We start from the raw sequence: 16,854 nt of genomic DNA, 5'->3' as shown, positions 1-16,854 counted from the left end.
ATCCCATTTGAAGTCCCAGTAGTGTCTGACAAACTGAAGACGCTTGAGTTTGTTTTTGGATGAGAGTAGAGGCTTTTTTCTTGGAACCTTTCCAAGCAACTTGTGGTGATGTAGGTGACTTCGGATTGTAGTTTTGGAGACTTTCTGACCCCAAGACACGACTAACTTCTGCAATTTTCCAGTTGTGATCCTTGGAGACTTTTTGGCCACTCGAACCGTCCTCTTCCCAGTGCGTTGAGACGATATAGACACACGTCTTGTTCCAGGTTGATTCATAACATTTCCAGTTGACTGGAACTTCTTAATTATTGCCCTGATGGTGGAAATGGGCATTTTCAATGCTTGTGCTATTTTCTTATAGCCACTTCCCATTTTGTGAAGCTCAACAACCTTTTGCCACACATCACAGCTAAATTCCTCGGTCTTACCCATTGTTATGAATGACTAAGGGAATTTGGCCTGTGTGATACCTCATATTTCTACCCCTGTCAAACAGGAAGTCATGGTTGAACAATATCCTGTTCCTAGTCACCCAGGTGTACTAAAAAAATTAAATATCAATGGGAATATACTTCAAATACATTTTTCATATATGAATTCATAGGGTTGCCAATAATTGTGGCACACCTACATTTAACATATATATTTTTTGGATAAACCTGTGTTTTCGACCCATATTAAAATACAGTTAATTTCAGAACATATGCATAATAATGAGCTTAGAAAAGTATGATCTCTAGCAGCTCAACCCAGTAAAGCATTGTTACCTGGTGAGATGATCAGTGACCCAGGTTCTGTGAGATTATTATTTGCATCCATCCTGTTTTCCCCTTGTTTGATAAAATCCTGATATCATATTAATGTTTTCTTTTCTCAACCACCAGCCTTAAAAACTGTTTATTTAATTAGCTTGTCAGAAAAGTGCAGAGAGCTGCAACCTGTTGTAGCTTATATTATATGTACAGTGTATAATATACAGCATGTATGTAAATATGTAAGGAATAAACAATGCTAGCGTGTGGTGTTATAAGAAAATAATCAACAACAGGGTTGTGTAATTCGGCATGACGCAAAGGAGAGTTACTGTTACTCTAAAGTTCATTTACTCGAAAGATTCTTTTCCCATAACAGCATGATTCAAAGTGATTTATTCCTCTTCTACCCATAGCAATAAATATTATTTTTCATTTATTAATGAATGACATATCATACTTTTTTACCCGTAGTTGTCTTTAACGTTGTGGAAGTTAGTTCCTGTTATCACTTAACCTTATAGCAGCTATAAACAGTTGTTCCCTCACTAGTCTCTCTTTTCTCTCTCTCTCTCTCTCTCTCTCTCTCTCTCTCTCTCTCTCTCTCTCTCTTCATGTTAATAAGACAAAATAAAACACACTCTTTCATGAAAGCGCAAAGTCCTCTCTTCTGAAGACTTTCCCGTGGCAGAAAAATGACACTGACACTGGAGACTCCTTCCTTCAATGGCAAATAAATGTCTCCTTACAGAAAACTCCGCCATATCAATGATCATATGTGTTTTGTTATTAAATAACAAGTTTTTAATCCATTTATTATTGCTAAATAAACTGTTACTATAAAAAAAAACTGATAGCATGTTAGAATGAGTGCATTAAACCTGAGTTTTGAATTACAGCCGGCACTACTCTCAGAGCTGCTGTTATAACGCATTAATAAACACAGTCCAATCTAACCAGTCCAATTTGAGAATTCAACAGTGCTGTGGTGAAATATTCATCAATACACTAGATTGGAAAATTTGACAACTCTAGTCCAGAGTTTTAGACAAATATTGTCCCAGATATTAGGTTGATGCATCTCTTTCTAGCTGATAATCTTGGATTGTGTTCTGTCTCACTTGGTGTTTGCCTTATTCATTAATATAAATGTGAACCTCTAGACTTTCTCCGCTTGTTTCCTTCGTCAAACTGTCTTTCTCTGTTTGTCTGTAGGAGAAGAGGATAGCATCTCTGGATGCGGCTAACGCTCGGTTGATGAGCGCTCTGTCTCAGCTGAAGGAACGCTACAGCATGCAGACACGCAACGGCATCTCGCCCACCAACCCCAGCAAACTGCAGATCACCGAGAACGGCGAGTTCCGCAACAGCAGCAACTGCTAGCAACGACACACAACCCTGTTGGGTACAAGGGCTACGGGTAAAATAAATAAATAAACAAATACATAAATAAATAAACAAACACAAGCAGTGGAATACAATCGGGACTCTCTGGACTTCAGCTAAAACACTCGCTCTTCAATCTGATGGCAGAACTTGTTGTGGGAAAGGTAACATTTTTGGGCTTTAGATTTCAGAGCGACTGATGGACAGGTTTAATCAGTCTTACATTTGTTAGTAGTACAAAATAACCAGAAAACCAGGCGTGTGAAACCTAGTGATGAAGATCAGCTTTCTTAGTAGACATGACATCAGTTGTACGCTTCGTTGACTCGTGTGTGTTTTTATACAGAATGAACAAAGCAAGCAAAGACGACAAACTGAATGACTGAAGACTGAACCTGGTGGTGAAAGTGTGATTTTAATTGGAAAGTTTGCTAGTTTGCAGCACGCTAATAATACAAATGTATATTATTATTATTATTATTATTATTATTATTATTATTATTATTTGTCAGAGCACTTTATTTAAGTGTTTTTTGATTTATATGATTTCTGGTAGGCCAAATGTAAATGTATTTTCTTTTCTTACTTACGCTGTATTTTTATTTTTTGCATGTCTCAAAGCTACCAGAGCTAGCAGTATATTTTGTTTGTTTGTTTGTTTGTTTGTTTGTTTGTTTGTGTTGGTAAGGAGAGATCTGTAATTCCTTAGGGATTTTTTTTTTTTTTTGCCTATTTTTTTTTTACATTTACAGTTTAATTTAACTTGGTTTGTATTGTCGATGTACATAAAACATACACTATGATTTTTTTTCTTTTTTCTTTCTTTTTTTTTTTTTTTTTTTTAGCAGAGCAGAGGGATATTTTGTACAGTGTATATTCCTGTTCCTATTCCTGTGTTAAATTCCTCAGTTCTGTGATAAACGTGTCAGGCTTCGGCTGTAAATTCAGGTGCCGCTTCTAGAAACAGCAGAGCTCTGAGAAGCTTTGCGCACGCATTCCTCACTCATAACGCTAATCTCGAGCTGTGGCTGTGCTGTGGCGTGGGTAGAGGAAAAAAAAGAAACACTTATCAATGTTGTTCTTGTGTAGGGAGAAAACAGAAATCATTTCCCCCTGGATTTAATGCATCAGTGTTTAACCATTATGCACTTTCTAGCAGTAGGGATACGCTCCTTAACCAAAAAAAAAAAAAAAAACACAGCACAACATCTTGTAATAGAGACTATCCATGGACACACAAATAAACGTGTAGCATTGAAAGCGAGTGAGGAAATGAAGAAGGCTGTGCATATGATTCCCCCCCCCCTCCCCCCTCAGGTCCAGTTTGTGTTCTTCCAGTCTTAATAGCAACAGTTCTAACAGTTTTTTGAACGCAGCATGACATTAAATCTGCAGGCTCTCCACCCTGCTGAGGAGCGCTCTGTCTCTTCTTCAGAGACGCACCTATTTTGCTGCGTTGAGTTTTTAGCCCAGGTGAACTGGGATTTCTGACGGTTTTGTAGTGGTATTTATATGACTGTTTGAGGGTGAGAATGAACAAAATCATAGGGAAACAAAAAAAAATATATATATATATCTATATATATCACAAATTGTAGTTTCTTCAACTCCTTCCTTAAAATTCATCTCCCAAGCTGGGTTGTAATTATGACTTTGTGTTTAACTTATACTTTAATTTATCTCCATGGTCATTTATTTTATTTAATACGACGTATTTCCATGTTCGACTGGCCCCAGATGTTTTCCAGCGTTTGTGTTTATTGAGTTGTGAATTATATGATGGATGTCAGGTAGCTGAGATTCACAGACACGGGATTCTCAGTATCGCTGTTCTGATAAGTGGTCTTAATGTGCCCCTTCCGTTACTCTAAACATCCATCCGTCCCTGAACTGCTACGCTTGATACGCAAATATTTTGTTTACAGAGATGAGAAATTGTGTTCTATATAAAATATTATAATATTATATTAATATAATATAATATACATATATATGTAAACCATTGCACATAAGCTTCCTCTGTCTTATTTCCCTGTTGAAGGCAATAGTACTACACACACACACACACACAGACACACACACATCATAATGTATTCCAGTGATCCTGTTCTGCCACCTTGTGCACGGTGTCTTCTTTTACCAGGTAAAGCAGGCCATAACAAAGTTTGTTTTCCCCTTTCTGGCATGCAAAAAAAGATCAACTTTGTTTTTTTCTAACATCTCACAAAGCCTTTTATATGTATGTTTAAGAGTAAAATTTGCTCCATGTAAATACATCAAGAGAAAAAAGTAAACATACTAGTATATGGAGAGTCATTTGTGTTAAAGAGAATGTTCAGTGCAATTAAATGTACAATTGCCACTAGAATTATTAAAGTTTATTTAGCTATTTCAAAGGTCTGCCGGTGTTGTTTGTTTTCATTGCCGAAAAAACCGAAATCACACCGAGAAAGCTGCTGCTTAAATACGGAATAAAACAGTAGCATGTGCTGTTAAATAAGTAAATATACTTCAAAACTTAGCAGCAAAGATGTGTACTCAACTTTGTAAACTCGAAAAAAAATGCATGAAAATATGCAAGCAAAACACAGACACTCGCCGATACACACTTCACACTTCAAAGTAATCATGATATGCATACTTAAGAACATTGAAAACATGAAAATACTTCAGCATAATTAAAAGACAAGTATGCATACTAAAATTAACATGTAAGCAAAATCCAGCATGCTTTCAAAATTTGAAACCTTGGGTGTTATTAAGGCACTTTATGAATGTATTCATCTATAAATAAAGACAAACAAAAACAAATAAATAAACACAAAAACGTGGATACTAAAAAAACGTGTGACAAATTAGTATTCATTGTTAAATAAAAATATAAAAAATTAAAAAGTATGCATACATACGTGTACAAAAATATGCATACTAAAAATTAAGTGCATGAAGCAATTACAGTGTCTTTATTTCATACTTGGAAAAGAAATATACACAAAATTGTGCAATCACCACACACACACACACACACACACACACACACACACACACACACTTGCTGAAGAAGAAATAGCAAGATTTCAATGATTTAAAATATGCATACTCAAGAAGTATAAATACTTTGAAAATAAGCATGCATACTCAAACAAATTAGTATGCATACTTAATGTTTGAGTGTGCATACTTCTTTTTTTGAGTTTGCATACTTGTTTTTTAAGTATGCATACTTTTCACTTTTTTAAAAAATTTTAAGTAAATTAGTATCTTTCTGTTCTCATGTATCAGAATTCATACAAATATGCAAAATAAGCAGGCATGCAGAACCCATGATGTTTCTTTCTCCTTGAACACAAAATAAGCATGGTCAATATGTATACACAGAAAATAAATATACACAAAATTGTGCAATAACAACACACACACACATACACACAAACACTTGCTGGGTCACACTTGTCAGAATCAATACATCGTGATCAGGGCAAACAGGGTACTGAAGATAATTGAATGAAAGTTTACACAATAGTTACTACTCAAAGGAAGCAGAAATAGCAAGATATTAATGAAATTAAAATGTGCATACTCAAAAAGTATACATACTTATTTATATATGCTCAAAAATAAGTATGCATACTTATTTTTTAAGTATGCATACTTATTTTTTGAGTATGCATACTTATTTTTTGAGAATGCATACTTAGTTTTTAAGTATGCATACTTATTTTTTGAGTATGCATATTTAATTTTTAAGTATGCATACTTAATTTTTGAGAATGTATACTTAGTTTTTAAGTATGCATACTTATTTTATTTATTTTTTAAAAATTGTATTAAATGAGTATCTTGCTGTTCTCATATTTGTCAGAATGCACACAAATATACAAAATAAGCAGGCAAGCGGAATCCATGATGCTTCTTTCTCCTTAGTTTTGATCCACGTCAATAAGAAACAGAGGTCACCCTGGGCTTAAGGAGGCGATGAAGTGATTGTGTTGTTATTATATGTAGTTCTCAATCATGTAAAAGTGATTAAAACTAATCTCAGTATTTCTGTTGCTGTTCTAATTGAACAGGAATTTTTTATTTTATTTATGGTTTTAGTGTTTATTTTACACAGTCACATCCTCGCCTCCTTAAGCCCAGGTTGACCTCTGTTTCTTACTGACGGGGATCAAAACTAAGTTGAAAGAAGCATCATGGATTCTGCATGCCGTAAAAAACATGTATGCATAGTACGCATACTCAAAAAACAAGTATGCATCCTTGTCTCTTAAGTTGATATAATTATGAGGAAAAGAGTATGCATATTCAGAAAGTTCACACAATAAAGCTCTCTCCTCAAAGGAAGCCGAAATAGCAAGATATTAATTAATTTTTGAGTATGCATACTTAATTTTTGAGTATGCATACTTATTTTTTCTTTTAAAATTGTATTTAAATGAGTGTCTTGCTGTTCTCATATATATCAGAATGCACACAAATATACAAAATAAGCAGGCATGCAGAATCCATCCATACATCCATCCATCTTCTACCGCTTACTCCTTCTTCAGGGTCGCGGGGGAACCTGGAGCCAATCCCAGGCAGCATCGGTACACCCTGGACAGGGTGCCAATCCATTGCAGGGCACAATCACATACACACTGACACACCCATTCATACACTACGGACACCTTAGACATGCCAATCAGCCTACCATGCATGTCTTTGGACTGGGAGAGGAAACCGGAGTACCCGGAGGAAACCCCCGCAGCACGGGGAGAATATGCAAACTCCGCACACACAGGGCCCTGGAGGGACTCGAACCCCCGACCCTGGAGGTGTGAGGCGAACGTGCTAAACACCAAAGCCACCGTCAGTAAGAAACAGAGGTCACCCTGGGCTTAAGGAGGCGATGAAGTGATTCGTGTTTTTATTATATCTAGTTCTCAATCATGTGATTAAAACAAATCAAGTGATTAAAAGTCATTTCAATAATTCCGTTTCTGTTCTAATTGAACAGTAATTTCTCCAGTTTTCAGGATTTATCTCAGTTTTAGATTTTTTTAAAAAAATCAATTCAGTATAAAATGTATAGAAAAATATAGTATAGAAAATAAGTATAAAATACTTTTTTTTTAAGGTATGCATACTGAGTACTTAAAAGTTAAGCATGCATGCTTAAAAAAAATGCATACAAGCAAAATTCCTTATGCTTCTTTCTCCTTGGTTACACATGAGTAAGCGTAGATGTTCACCGTGTGTGGTGGGAACATCTCCCTCTGTCTTCTGCTTTATTTCTTCAGTACAAAAACATTTTAGATTTCCTAGCCTTACTTTTCCAGGGAAAAAAAAAAAGAATGTTACAGAAAAAAAAAAGTTGTTTTTTTTTTCCTTCTGAACATGAAGTCCCGCAGGATTTACCTGAGGGGAAAAAAAGAAGAGGAAGAAGAAGAAGCAGCAAAGTGTAACAAAGTCCAACTGAATGAAGAAAGTGTTCTCTTCTCAAAGGAAGAATAAACAGCAAGATACTTGTTCAAATAAAGCCAGGATACTTTCAAATAAATATGCCTACGCACACTACGCACACTCAGAAATAATATGTATACTCAAAAAATAAGCATGCATACTAATGTGTTCTAAAAAACAAGTATGCATAAATGTATTCCAATTAGATTCTGACTAGATTAAATTAAGATTAAGCTGGATTTAAGGAGGTGAGAAAGTGTTTTTTTTGTTTTTTTTGTTTTTTTTTGGTATTATATGGAGTTCTCAATCATGTAAAAGTGATTTAAACAAATTTCAATATTTCTGTTTCTGTTCCAGTTGAACATGACCTGTCCAGTTTTCAGGATTTTTTTTTTATCAGAAGTTTTTACTTCATTTTAAACAAGGAAACAACACAAAAATGTCCTTTCCATTATGTCTGCTTAATCGAGCTTGTTTCATGGGTTCCACACCACTCCTTGTGTATGAAGCATTCACTGCAGAAATTACAGCGCCCTCCACTAATACTGGCACGCTCTGTAAATATGAGCAAAGAAGGCTGTGAAAAATTGCCTTTATTGTTTAACCTTTTGGTCAAAAGATTCACAAAAATACTCTGCTCTCATGGATATCAAACAACTGCAAACATAAGACAGATTTATTTATTTTAAAAAAATTAAAACTTTGTTAAATATAGGTGCAACAATTTCTGACACCCTTTTAGTCAATACTTTGTGTTACCTCCCTTTGCCAAGATAACAGCTCTGAGCCTTCTCCTATAATACCTGATGAGGTTGGAGAATACATGGAAAGGGATCTGAGACCATTCCTTCCTCCATACAGAATCTCTCCAAATCCTTTCAATGCTAAATTTATTTTTCCAATAGAATAAGACCATTTCAAAATTTGAAATGAGTAACAAAAATCTAGAAATAGGCTTCATAATCTTATATTTATATCTTATACTAATGTCTAATAAAGCAAAATATTAGATGCCTATTTTCAAGATGTTTTTACTTGCTAAGACATTTTTTTTGTTTTGGTGAATGTATTTCTTTAAATCCTGTCATGTATCCTCTGTAACTTCTGCACGTCAGCTTTACTACGCCTTAAAATGTGTAATAAGCCCCAAGTCTGAAACAGGCTTAAGATACACAACATGAAAATACAGAAAATATATCTTTTCCAACGTACACAACGAGTCGTTCAAATATTTTTATTATTAGAACTTTCAATGCAATTGACCATTTTAGAATAAAATAATGTAATATATTAATCTGTAATGTTTATGCATATAAATCTCATACAGTAGCTGCAACATCTCACTGATCTGTGCTCAAGCGCATTTCAGTAGCTGGTCACGATATTTTGTAGCAACAGGATTGTTCTCCTAAACTTTTCAATTCAATTCAATTTCATTTGTATAGCGCTTTTAACAATGGACACTGTCTCAAAGTAGCTTTACAGAAATATAATACACAGGATGCAGATTTTAAGTGTGTGAATTTATCCCTACTGAGCAAGCCGGTGGCGAGGAAAAACTCCCTGAGATGGAAACTTAAACGATGAATTTTCATACTTTTCAATTGTTCAAGTAAATGGACCTTATATTTCTTTCAGACCACACATCCAGCTGTGGGTTATTTGTGTGATTTTGCGTGTGTGGAGAGATCACACCCTGGCAGTAATGGCCTGCAGGCTGTTGGTCCTCTTTAGGATGTTGGGGACGAACAGCAGACCCGACGCTCTCTCGATGCTCTCGATGGGCACCAGGAAGCGCTCGAGCGGGATCTTCTCATCAACCGGTGTGTTGGGCATCACGTAGGATCGCAGCTCCACCTCGCCACGCTTCTTCTCCAGGATCACAACCTTAAAAAAGTGTGTGGGAACTGCCACGTGGTTCTTCCCGATCACCTGATACTTCACATACATCTTCCCATCAGGCTCCTGCCTGAGAAAAGCACAAAGTCTGGATTAACGCCACAACTCTGCACAACCTGCATCGATATGTATCTTTCTTATATTCATTGATACAAGTATGAACACATGAGGAAGAGGTATTCATTTAAAGGAGGAGTCTGTCATTTTTAAAGCCCTTTACTGCTTGAGAAGTAACTTCATGAGAAAGTTTTTTTTTTAATCCTGTCACATTATATCTTGCTGCTCTCGTTGTTTAAGTGTGTATATATATATATATATACACACACACACACACACACACAGTGCATCCGGAAAGTATTCAAAGCGCTTCACTTTTCCCACATTTTGTTATGTTATAGCCTTATTCCAAAATGGATTAAATTCATTATTTCCCTCAAAATTCTACAAACACTACACCATAATGACAAAGTGAAAGAAGTTTGTTTGAAATCTTTGCAAATTTATTCAAAATAAAAAAACAAAAAAAATGTACATAAGTATTCACAGCCTTTGCCATGACACTCAAAATGGAGCTCAGGTGCATCCTGTTTCCACTGATCATCCTTGAGATGTTTCTACAACTCGATTGGAGTCCACCTGTGGTAAATTCAGTTGATTGGACATGATTTGGAAAGGCACACACCTGTCTATATAAGGTCCCCCAGTTAACAAGGCATGTCAGAGCACAAACCAAGCCATGAAGTCCAAGGAATTGTCTGGAGACCTCCGAGACAGGACTGTATCGAGGCACAGATCTGGGGAAGGGTACAGAAACATTTCTGCAGCATTGAAGGTCCCAATGAGCACAGTGGCCTCCATCATCCATAAATGGAAGAAGTCTGGAACCAACAGGACTCTTTCTAGAGCTGGCTGCCCGGCCAAACTGAGCGATCGGGGGAGAAGGGCCTTAGTCGGGGAGGTGACCAAAAAACCCGATGGTCACTCTGACAGAGCTCCAGAGTGTCTCTGTGGAGAGAGGAGAACCTTCTAGAAGAACAACCTTCTCTGCAGCACTCCACCAATCAGGCCTGCATGGTAGAGTGGCCAGATGGAAGCCACTCCTCAGTAAAAGGCACATGACAGCCCGCCTAGAGTTTCCCAAAAGGCACCTGAAGGACCCTCAGACCAAAGACTGAACGAAGACTGAACTCTTTGGCCAGAATGGCAAGCGTCATGTCTGGAGGAAACCAGACACCAGTCATCACCTGGCCAATACCATCCCTACAGTGAAGCATGGTGGAGGCAGCATCATGCCGTGGGGATGTTTTTCAGCGGCAGGAACTGGGAGACTAGTCAGGATCGAGGGAAAGATGAATGCAGCAATGTACAAAGACATCCTTGATAAAAACCTGCTCCAGAGCGCTCTGGACTTCAGACTGGGGTGAAGGTTTATCTTCCAACAGGACAACGACCCTAAGCACACAGCCAAGATAACAAAAGAGTGGCTACAGGACAACGTGGCTTTTGTCTGTATAATTTTAGTCGTCAGAGCATGATTCAATTATTAGCAGTGTGGAACATACTAGATGTGATTACACCAACTTCCTATCATCTTTACAAAGGAGTCCATCTCCTAAAATTCTGACATATCTACATTTTCAGATGACGGGTTGAGGTTAGTGGCAGTAACTGTGGCATACCTGGGTAGATAAAGCGGCCCCGAGCACACGTACACGTTCTCGTAGTGTTTAGTGAGAGAGCGGCAGTACTTCTCCAAATTGTTCCACGCATTCTGGTTTAGGTGAGGATTCTGTGGAGAGAAAAATCTGACAAATATCAAAATCTGCAAGATATAACATCTTAAGCTTTTTTTCACCTCTAAAGCAAATGACTATCAAATCACAATACAAGTGCGGAAGCAAAGACTGAACCCTATGGACAAAGTACCACGTTGTGATTATGCGTGTACTTTTTTCAATGGTTATTACGTTTATGCTTCGACTATTATTTAATGGCGATTATTACTTTTGTTAATGGTTTGAAAAATATCATGTAGTCCTGTGATCGATATTCCAGTCGACTAAACACGTTCAGAATCAGGAACTAAAATAAATGTATGTAATAGGTATAGGGATACTGAATTGTTCATATTCCTGACACTGCAATAGATTACTACAATATATTACATCCTATATCTACATCTAGAATATCACCCTACATCTCCCACATTTCCCACATTCAGTCTGGAGCTCATATTTTAAACAAAATTAGTCTGGATCTCTGTATAAACTTTTGTTTTTTTTGAGAAAGGAATGCGTATAATTCTCTGAGTCAGTCAAAAAAATTTTTTAAAAATCTTATGTTTTAACTTGAGGTGCTGAATCCAAATTGGAACTCAAAACTGTTTTCCCAAAATGTCTTCAACAGTATACGTATACACTGCTTTTTGAAAGTAACAGCACAATCCGGCAATTTCCCCGAAGCCAAATGATAGAATCTTTGATGCGATTTAGTTAACAAATTGACCATCATTATTATATTTCTTTAAAAGCAAAATTATTTCCATTTTTCGAGTCGTGAGAATGCTGTAATTCATTAACACATCAACAGAAACACCTGTTTGTGGTTTCTGAGAATGTACGGTTTGATCACAGGGCACAAAACAACAACGTGAACATTGAAAAGTGGGCTTATAGTAATGCAGAATCCCAGCTATAGTCCTGGAGAACCTCCTGTCCTGCATGTTATAGCTCATTTTCATGCTTGCAGGTTTTCTTTTTAGTGTTTTTCCTGCTCTAGCACACACTTCTGCTCAGAGGGTTGATAATTAGCTGCTTAGTTATCTTACACATGGTCATGACTGAGTCTGGAGCCTATCCCAGGGAACTCGGGGCACAAGATGGGGGACACCCTGGATGGGGTGCCAACCCATCGAAGGGCACAATCACACACACTATGGACAATTTGGAAATGATGACCAGCCTACAGTGCATGTTTTTGGACTGCAGGAGGAAACCCGAGAACCCTGATGCACGGGGAGAACATGCTAACTCCGCACACACAGGGCGGAGGCAGGATTCGAACCCCCAACCCCGTAGGTGCGAGGCAAATGTGCTGACCACTAAGCCACTCATTTAAGCCTGCACCCAGGACAGATTCAGGTCATGCGTGAGGGAAGAGCTTATTATTGCAGGTTTGATATCAGACAGAAGAATTCCTTTCAAACTGTGGATTGTTTCTCAATTCCATACGTCACTTTTGCGCATGCAGGTTTGCAAAAAATCTCATCCGTTTTCTTTTGGTACCAACAGAACTTTTTGGATCCAAAGAATGAGCCGTTTTTTTAGAAAGGCATGCAGGCCGGCATGAGACATGCAAAGCTGAGCTAAATACAGTGCTGTAATCCTATAAAAGTCTGGTTTTATTTGCCAACGAGGCATTCTATCCTCCTCTCTGATCATAACAACCCTTTCCATACCATTACAAATCACGTCACTGAGCACACAGCATTGAGAGCGGAGCGCTTCCATACCTGATACAGACCGCACCATGGTTCAGTGGATGAGAGTCCCAGACCAACTTTTTCAAGAGGACAAGCGCTCTCAAGACCACTCTCGGGCTTGAAAACAGCTTTCACACACACCAATTGTACCGAGCTCTCAGAGCTGGGGGTACTCCAGGACCATGGTCACCATTGCCCTAGTCCAAAGGTTCTCAAGCATGGTCCTGGAGTACCCCATCATTCACATTTTAGTGTTTTCCCTGCTCTAACCCACCCACGTACAGTAGGAAGAGCTGCTAATTAGCTGCTTATCTGAATGTCAGGTATGTTGCGAGGAGGGACAACACTAATGCCACGTCCCAGTTCAACTACTGTCCGTCCTAAAAAGTATCCGAGATTAGAACGAACGTGTCCCGAATCACGGCATGTTGAAATGAGTACCCCATAAGTACCCGCATGGTCTACTATTTCCTATTAGTGTAGATTTGCAAAGCGTGTATGCGTGGACACGTTATCATTTAATATTGCCCACAACTCCTTGCATGAGGAAGGAGGACGTTTCTGATGGTTTGCGTTACCAGACTCAACCTGCCGACATGGCAGACGAGCGTAACGTCAGTGATGCGTTTTCAGTATTTAAGTGTAAGAACTTAAATGTTAAGCACTAACCAAAGTGGTTATTTTAAAGCCAGTACTTAGATTATATTATATTATATCATAACCTTGGCTTTTATTGTTACACACATCATTAGGTATAAACATCAGTACCAGTCTTCTCATGCAAGACCTGCGTCTGGTAGATCTGCAAATCTCAGCAATAAGGTAGGACGCATTTTACAGAGGTGTAAATGAAATGTGGAGAAATAAATCAAGGGAATGGGAAATTTGTATCTAGGCAACAACGTTCTCTTCTGTTACGTGACATGTTATTATGTCCCAGTACTTACATACTCTTTTGCTACACACTCAAAAGGTATGTACTTTTTCCTTCACAAAAATAGTGCATATTTATAGTGCATAGTACAGTGGTTTTCAAAGTGGGGGCCGCCAGGGGGCGCCCGGGGGGCCTCAACAATTTGGTGTGAAAAATAAATTCTCACTCTCAGACAACCCCACACACACATACACACACACACAATCAATTCCTAATGTAATGTAATGTAATGTAATGTAAAGATGTAAGATGTAATTATTAATAAAAAAAAGGGGGGAGGGATATATTCAGAAGTCTGTATTTTTAATGTGTTTTAAAGACATCTTGCAAAAGGGGGGCCTCGATCAAATGTTAATGCCATTTGGGGGGCCTTGCCCTGGAAAAGTTTGGGAACCCCTGGCATAGTATACAGTATGTAGGCGAATTGGGACGCAGGATCAGACTGATCCAGGATCAGAGTGGGTCACCACTGCACTAGTCAGAGAGTGGATGAGGCAGGACCTGTGGTACCACGTTGCTGAGGTAGAAAGTGTCATCCATGGCCTTCTGGCTCCGTTTATGATTCGCAGCGGCGGCCAGGTGTCCTCTGTCAAAGCCACTCCCCTTGTAGTCGCTGTTCGTCGCTCGGTGGTACACGTGCACCGAATCATCCTCCTTAAAGTTGCACAGCTTCCGGTCGGATGTTCCGGTCAGAGCGTCAGCACTGAGCTGCTCGATCACCCAGGCTGGCGTCCTGCTCCGCGAATCGTAACAGGTGACATACGACTCCCGCGATCTGATGTGAGACAGAGACGGGAAGCCGTACTTAACCGCCGCTGTGGATGTGCTCGGGGTTAACTGACCGTGCTGATACGGGATTAGTTCCGACGCTGCGTTCACGCTCGGCATCGGGATGACGGGGATTCTCTGGAGGAGGCCATCTTCAGGACGAAAGCGGTTTGAAGAGCTGCTCAGAGCAACACCGACACCGGTGCCGACTGCCAAGGACACTCCGGAGATGAACCACCGGGAACAACACAGGCGCTGCATCGTTCACCTTCACACCCTGCAGTCTGTTTACTAATCAAATAAAATGTCTTAAGTGTTGTTGTTGTTCTTTTAATCTTATCTACAAACTCCTGTTGATAAACTCATTTATCCAGTTCGCTAGCTCTTCGCTTAAATTCAACACGCGTCCAACAGCAGTGCTGTACATGAAGCCGGTTAACCTCTTCGAGTTTGGTCGCAGGCTTATGACGTCATGCCATTTCTTAAAGCGGTACAACTACTTGTATGTTTTCCAGCTAACTTGAACTTGTCTATTGTAGATATTAAAAATGGGAACTATGAAGGAGAAGAAGAAGAAGAAGGACACGAAAGTTTTTTGATAGATAACATTATTTTATTGCCTAAACATTTTATCCATAAATACAGATTTAAAATAAATATATCTTCCCCTGTTTATAGTCTTTAAGAACTATCTGGTACAATACCTAAAAGCCGTGTCAAAAATATAAGATAAAATGGGCTTTTGTTCATTTTAGTTGATAAATATAATCTATTATATAGATATATATATAGATATCTATTTATATATATATATATATATATATATATATATATATATATATATATATATATATATATATATAAATTGTAAAAGTCCCTGTGACCAATTTGTACTCATTGATATGGCAGTGTTTGTGTTTATAAGCTTATTATTTAACTCATTTATTTACATACCGCCCCCCCCCCTTTTTTTCAAAGGACTTGATTTTAAACTGAATGCCATCTTCTTGTAATATTATTGGTTTTATTTGAATTAAAAGAAAAACTATTTGTATGTTTTCCCTGAAGATAATAAATTACTACTCAAAAAATACTATACAAATACACAGATGAGCCATAACATTAAAACCAGTGACAGGTGAAGCGGATAACACTGATTATCTCATTACAGTGGCACCTGACAAGGAGTGGGATTTACAGTATTATGCAGCAAATGAACAGTCAGTTCCCTGCTGAAAAAAACAATAGAAACCATCACAGAATTTCTAATGGTGTCCACTACAAATACCACTACAAACCATCAGCTAACCATTAAAACCATTACCATTGTTGGTTCATAATTGTATGCTCTAAACATGAGATAATAGAAGGCGACAAATTACCAGTAGAGACCCATAGGGACCATTACATTTTCCATTAAAACCATTACAAATTCTATGAGTTTCTATTATTTTTTCAGCAGGGTCCTTGAAGTTGATTTGTTGGAAGCAGGAAAAATGGGCAAGCGTAAGGATCTGAGTGACTTTGACAAGGGCCAAATTGTAATAGGTAGATGACTGGCTCAGGTGGTTTTATTGGTATGGCTGATCGGTGTATATCTATAGATGTAAAGGGAATGTTTTCCTTATGTTTATGTTTTTGAACTGTATATAAACGTGTTGTAATAATCTTTGATATTGTTTGTGGTAATTCTAAGGTACCGATCAGACTTATCTCATTTTCTATACAGTACTGATATCAAAGTTCTGGGTATTGGCCCGTTACCCCATGCCAATCTAATTCTGATGGTGTTTTGTTTTTGTTTTTTAACTGAGTAGACTCTCTGCAAGTTTATGAAATGATGTGAACAAGTTCTAAAATGTTTGCCTCTTAATATATGGCATAAAATTCACTCCTTCATCTTCAGTAACTGCTTTATCCTTGTCAGGGTCACAGTGGATCTAGAGGCAATCCCAGGAGCACTGAGCGTGAGGTGGGAATACACCCTGGATGGGCAGCCAGTCAATCACAGCACATGGTGCATACACTCACACCTAGGAGCAATTTAGAGTAACCAAGTCAAGCAAACTCTGAAATAGTCAGAGGAGCCTGTAATTTTTCAAAATGACCTCAGATTTTCTGCAGATTTGGGCCAAGACGTGTCATGTGACGTCATCACAACACGCATTCAGTCAAAGCCCTCTTCAACT

At 38.1% G+C, this 16,854-nt stretch overlaps 2 protein-coding genes across 6 annotated transcripts in view; one reads left to right on the top strand and one right to left on the bottom strand.

Annotated features, from left to right (window-relative positions):
• dab2ipa (DAB2 interacting protein a) overlaps positions 1 to 4,800 on the top strand; it is a 93,814-nt gene extending 89,014 nt beyond the window's left edge. For 4 of the 5 annotated variants that reach the window (XM_053625572.1, XM_053625576.1, XM_053625577.1 and 1 more), the window contains one exon: positions 1,968 to 4,800. In XM_053625572.1, coding sequence (XP_053481547.1) covers positions 1,968 to 2,135 — 168 coding nt within the window. In that variant the 3' untranslated portion in view covers positions 2,136 to 4,800. The remainder of the gene's footprint in view (positions 1 to 1,967) is intronic. The other variant, XM_053625573.1, reaches the window with a different exon arrangement.
• A 4,021-nt stretch (positions 4,801 to 8,821) lies between these two features.
• endog (endonuclease G) lies at positions 8,822 to 15,100 on the bottom strand. Its single transcript, XM_053625571.1, has 3 exons — positions 14,399 to 15,100; positions 11,162 to 11,271; positions 8,822 to 9,552 (listed from the first exon to the last, which is right to left on the bottom strand). Exons 1-3 carry the CDS (start codon positions 14,924 to 14,926, stop codon positions 9,273 to 9,275), a joined length of 918 nt encoding a protein of 305 aa, XP_053481546.1. The 5' UTR covers positions 14,927 to 15,100; the 3' UTR covers positions 8,822 to 9,272.
• Between the last annotated feature and the right edge of the window lie 1,754 nt (positions 15,101 to 16,854).

The sequence above is a fragment of the Ictalurus furcatus genome, chromosome 5 (assembly GCF_023375685.1).
Source record: "Ictalurus furcatus strain D&B chromosome 5, Billie_1.0, whole genome shotgun sequence".
NCBI lineage: Eukaryota > Metazoa > Chordata > Actinopteri > Siluriformes > Ictaluridae > Ictalurus > Ictalurus furcatus.
The sequence above is the reverse complement of the archived record's forward strand: the minus strand, read 5'-3'. Positions and strand labels throughout refer to the sequence as shown.